Source organism: Limulus polyphemus, unplaced genomic scaffold (genome assembly GCF_000517525.1).
Source record: "Limulus polyphemus unplaced genomic scaffold, Limulus_polyphemus-2.1.2 Scaffold118, whole genome shotgun sequence".
NCBI classification, from domain to species: Eukaryota; Metazoa; Arthropoda; class Merostomata; order Xiphosura; family Limulidae; genus Limulus; species Limulus polyphemus.
This window is the reverse complement of record NW_013665728.1, coordinates 153,003-159,045: the sequence shown is the minus strand read 5'-3', so window position 1 is coordinate 159,045 and position 6,043 is coordinate 153,003. Positions and strand designations below refer to the sequence as shown.

The 6,043-nt window shown below is 35.1% G+C and overlaps 1 protein-coding gene across 1 annotated transcript in view; it reads right to left on the bottom strand.

Moving 5' to 3' along the window:
• LOC106472235 (hormone receptor 4-like) overlaps positions 1-6,043 on the bottom strand; it is a 66,645-nt gene that overhangs the window by 37,080 nt on the left and 23,522 nt on the right. The window contains exon 2 of the mRNA XM_013932867.2: positions 3,216-4,560. Within this exon, the coding sequence (XP_013788321.2) occupies positions 3,216-4,555 (1,340 nt within the window). The 5' untranslated portion in view covers positions 4,556-4,560. The remainder of the gene's footprint in view (positions 1-3,215; positions 4,561-6,043) is intronic.

The following is a 6,043-nucleotide window of genomic DNA, read 5'->3' as shown; positions in this document are numbered from 1 at the left end:
AATTACCCAAGAAAGTTTGGTACATAACACCAGTTTGAATATAACCAATCACCCAAGAACGTTTGGTACAGAACACCAGTTTGAATATAACCAATCACCCAAGAACGTTTGGTACAGAACACCAGTTTGAATATAACCAATCACCAAAGAACGTTTGGTACAGAACACCAGTTTGAATATAACCAATCACCCAAGAGCGTTTGTTATAGAACATCTACTTTCGAGAGAGTTAGTTATTAAGTAGGCCAAGGTCAACTGAATAGTGTAAAATACCTAAAAAAAATCTGTGAAATCCGTTTGTGCTCATATAAACATCTGATATACATTTTTGTTTTGAGAGATAAGGAATGTGATTTAAACCAGTACAGTTAAAGAAAGAAGAGCAATGTTTAATTTAAGAAATCATTTCCCGAAAAGAAAATGCACTATTATCAAAATGAAAACCAAATGAATGGAATAACCAAGTTATCCGATAATAGTTTCTTAACCTCAGGTTTCATGGTGAAAAACTATTTCATTTTTAGAAAATCGTTTTGCTGGCTTGATTTGAAATTTTGCGAAAACTAAACAGGAATTATCTGCACAAAGGAGTTCCTAATTTTGAGCTGATAAACTGAAAGGAATGTAGCTATCTAGTCACACAGCACACACCATCAATTCTTGGAACACTCTTCTCTGATCGAATGATGGGATTTGATGGTCATTCTTATAACGCACCCACGGCCACTAGGTGCGGAGCGCGTTCTTGCGTGAACGGACCACGAAGGACCAATCCTCGGATTCATAATCCCAGCTCTAGCCACTAGGCCATGTCAGGCAAAAAGCAGTTTGTATTTAAATTTTTGGTAGAATATAACCATAATATTCGAATTTATTTGGAAGAGACTTATGCATTATTTTTTACTAACGCTATTTTAAAGTTTCAAGCCAATTACCTAAAGATTCGAAGGATCTGTGGCTAGAATAGATACACAAGAAATGTTAACCTTTGTGAGACACTAGTTCTTTTCTAGTCAAGAATGACGTTCCACGAATAATTCCATGGAGAAGCTACACACACATTGTGTTTGTTTACGACAGTCGTTGAATAATATTTTGCAATTTAAGACTTTTACATTGCGTCACAGTTTGTTATAAATGTTTTATATTATTTATTCTTTCTTTGTATTTGTATGTTCTATCTCGATATATTTTGCACGGTTTAATTATTGTATGATTATCAGATTATCAATACAGTTATGTTTTTCTTTATAAACAAAAATGTTAAGGTGATCAAAATATTTACAATAATTATCGCTTTCTCAAAGTTAAGTTTAATTATCACAAAGTCTGTTATCCAAGACAGTTTCAGTTTAACAGCCACGTTCATTGAAGACTCTTCCTAAAAGCAATGAACAGAAGTTTTACAGAATACTTGAAAATACCGAAAAATTTGATAGTCCCTTCTACAAGAAACGCATAAATGTCACAATTATCGAAAGGTTACGAAAGTCATAGCATAATATTAGAAATGGCACTCAACATGCCACAATTATAGAAAGGTTACGGAAGTCATAGCATAATATTAGAAATGGCACTCAACATGCCACAATTATAGAAAGGTTACGGAAGTCATAGCATAATATTAGAAATGGCACTCAACATGCCACAATTATATAAAAGTTTCAGCACCTTGTCCCATTGAAGTACATTACCAAGTACAAACCAAGTACATTATTATCTTCAAAGGAGTTTTACAACTGAAGACAATTTAAACTTTGAAAAAATTAGCACAATATTATTAATGTTTTAAACACATTTTAGACAGAATAGGATTCATTAGAACATGCGAAATTAGTTACATCAACCACTGTTAGAGGGGGTGTTTTCTACTGCCTGTGCAGGTATTTTAAAGAAGGTTATTTGACTATTTGAGGCCGGACGTGGCCTAGTGGTTAGCATATTGGGATTCGCTAAAGAAGGTTATTTGACTATTTGAGGCCGGACGTGGCCTAGTGGTTAGCATATTGGGATTCGCTAAAGAAGGTTATTTGACTATTTGAGGCCGGACGTGGTCTAGTGGTTAGCATATTGGGATTCGCTAAAGAAGGTTATTTGACTAGTTGAGGCCGGACGTGGCCTAGTGGTTAGCATATTGGGATTCGCTAAAGAAGGTTATTTGACTAGTTGAGGCTGGACGTGGTCTAGTGGTTAGCATATTGGGATTCGCTAAAGAAGGTTATTTGACTATTTGAGGCCGGACGTGGTCTAGTGGTTAGCATATTGGGATTCGCTAAAGAAGGTTATTTGACTATTTGAGGCTGGACGTGGTCTAGTGGTTAGCATATTGGGATTCGCTTTCGGAGGTTCGAGTCCACATTTTCCCTTTTGGAAAAATTACGGTCCATCTCGCTATTCGATTAAAATTGACCATGTAGGCGGCGAGTGTTGAAGTCTGGTTTCCCTCCTTCTGTTCAGCAGTTTTAAATTTAGGGGTTTTGACCCAATTGTTTAGTTCATATGTCGTATAAGGTACCGCTTAGGTTAAAAATACCAAGTATTTGTATTATTTAAGTGAATGAAATAAGTCTTTCTTATTTGGTTTGGATTTCGTTTTTTTAGTAAGCATGTGAGCAGTTAACTACTGAAATGAACTCAAGAATATTTACAGAAATTACTCTGGTCTTGTAGGCAACTATCACTAGACGAACTATATTTTTTTTGGGGGAGGGATTTCTAATTCTTATTAACGTTAACTATACATAAACATCAAGGAAGCCTATGGCCTTATATGCTTAAAGACTGGAATCTTAAAAAAAAGCCCTATCATGATTACTAGATTCTATGTTAACTTGGTCATTAATGAACCTGGACAAGTATTAAAATAAACATTCCTTTTCCAGATAAGAAAATAACATAGAATGAAGATGCGATAAACTTATTATCGCAGACATTTTCAATACAAATACAATGTTCATGGTTAATACTGTTGCTAATATCTTTACAACAACTGTAAAAAATTGCCATGTTCTTTACCCCCCCTCCCCAAAAAAAGCCTCCTAATACAGTCAGACATAAGATAAAAAGTATAGTTCTGATTTCTTTTGAGATGTAAAAGGTAAAATATTGAATATATTCCTTTCATTGTATTCAGTTTAACACTTGCGCTAGAATTTAATTGAGGAATAGTAATATTCAATTCATCGAGTGACATAAACTTGACAAACACAACTTACCCTTCACAAGTTATGATGCCGTAGTGTAGACCCGTAGCTTTATCCTCACAAATCATGCACACCATTGGTTGGTCTTCTTCCTCCTCCTCACCTCCAAGACTACGAGACGTGGACGGCGTCATTGCCATGGTAATAGGCTCCTCATTACGCTCATTGCCTGACACACTAAGGTTTAGGGCCTGAGAGTCAGGTGAAGGTCCTAGAGGTGGCGTTTTTTGAGTGAAACTACAGCTCCGACTGCGATTCTGAGGCAGTGTATCTTCCTTTGAAATAGGAGTCGATGTTTCTGTAAATTGTATCCTTTGCGACTTTGTCCCGTACTGAATATTTGACGGAGGATAGCTTTCTTTTACAGAAAACCCATTATTTGGAACAACGCTAATTCCATACTGTCCAGCAGACGTCGCATTGACATTGATTGCAGTTGCGGGTGTTGAGATGTACATGAAAGATGGTTGTGATTGCGAGGAAATTGGACCTCCTAAAAGTCTCGTCTTCTCTACATGAGAATTGCTGTGGCGACGACTTAAAGCAATTTCAGTGCTTAAAGTGTTTGTTGTGTTAGTGTTTTTAGATTTACACACTTGTAACCCCTGAGATGGACTTTGTCCAGTCCAAATCATTGTTTTACCAGGACCAGAGCCTGGAATGTCTCCCATTAATAAGGGCATTTTGTACTTCGAAGCTACTCTTAAAATGGATAAATTTTGCTCTTCATCCTGAGGCCTCTCACCATGTGCAATAATAGGATGTCTGTAGGACTGTTTGTTAGAAGGTGCCCATAGGTAAGGATTTAGATGAGGAAGCTCTTCTATGCAGCCTCTAAGTCTGGTGGGCGTGCTTAAGTCCAAGCCCTGCTCCTCAATAGAATCTATAGGTCCATCAAGTCGAAATTCAATATTTTTTATAATTCTATCTCGATCATCATCTCTTCCTCCTCCTCCATCAAAAACACTGTTACCTTGTGTTTGCTGAGAATCGATGCTCAGGGTCATTTTCGGAACGGGTGACTGTGAACTTTGCGTCGGTGACTCTTCGACGGACTCGAGTTCTTCCAGCATATTTGTATCGGGCTGTTCAACAGGGGACCTGCTGGAGTGTCCCATCGGAGATACTTTCCCTATTTCGTTTGATCCTAAGGAGAAACTGCTGGCTAGGTGTCCCAGCCCTTCTTTCCTCAAGATAGAGTCTAGAGTGGTTACACTATCAGGCGAAGAGTTGTTGGGATCAAGGTTAGTCTCACCGTCACTGCTGCATCTTGAGTCTACTTTTCGACGCTTCAGTTTGATATCGTGAAATAAGCTCATCTTATACATCCACTCCAGGAGAAGCGGGAACATACTTCCTGAAAACAAAATTCACCATTATTGTTATCCAGTTGTATAATATTTACATGCCAATACAAAACAGCTCTATTTATTGAGAATACATACACGCAAACAATATATTTATACAAAGTAAACTGTATATTGTTACCATTGTTTAATACACGTATAACAAAATCGGAGGCTAGTAGATTATATTAGCATGTATATTATTGTTACTGAGGCAAAAACTATTTCCAAAATTGAGTAACAACAGAAAGATTCAGTGGTAGCTTATAAGTTTGTTTGTTATTGAAGCTTGCGCAAAGCTACATGAGGGATATGTGCGCTAGCCTTCCTAACAGTGACAGAATAGAGGGAAGGCAGCTGGTCAACACCATCCGCCGTCAAGTTTTGGACTACTCCTTTCAGACCGTCACTCTTATAACACACCCACGATCCCAAGGTGCAGAGCGCCATTTGTTAATATTTTTTATTTGTTTATTATTTTTTGCACAAATAGAACGCGAACCACAGAAAACCAGATCCACAGTAGAGGAAACTTATATGAAAAATGATTTTCTTACTTTTGATAAAACAAAGAATAAACCTTAATTAACATCACTTGATAGCTAATAAAAGAAAACCATAATGTCACATACACTAATAAAATTTCTGATGAACTATCTTGAAATCCTGTAATAAAATGCTTTAAAAAGTAACTGTTGTATATCATAAGGTCATTTGAATGTCAATGAAAACGTCTGAACTAATTTCAGTGCTTTATCAAGTTCTAAGTATTTATTATAAACAGTTATTTTGGATGTTTACGAAAATACTTGTTTCAAGTAAACAGAAAATTCTATACATCTCATATCAGAGTATCGTCTTTAATATTAAATTATTTATTTAAAGAAAAGAGAATAAATAAATTACAAAAAAAGTGTCAAATATTTGGATTCCTATGTATCTGTTCGTTTGTTAAGTGTATGTCGAATATGTATGTCTAGTATACATTTAATATATGTTTAGTGAACATCCCATTTATATTTAATACATGCTTAATGAACATCTGGTATATATATATATATGATGTATGTTTAATGAGAATCTAGTACATGTCTGATATACATTTAATGAACATCTAATATATATCAGATATATGTTTAATGAACACCTAGTATATATCTGATATATGTTTAATAAACATCTAGAATATATCTGATATATGCTTAATGAACATCTAGTATATATATATATGATGTATGTTTAATGAGAATCTAGTATATATCTGATATATGTTTAATGAACATCTAGTATATATCTGATATATGTTTAATGAACATCTAGTATATATCTGATATACATTTAATGAGAATCTAGTATATATCTGATATATGTTTTAATGAGAATCTAGTATATGTCTGATATACATTTGATGAACATCTAGTATATGTCTGATATACATTTGATGAACAACTAGTATATGTCTGATATACATTTGATGAACAACTAGTATATGTC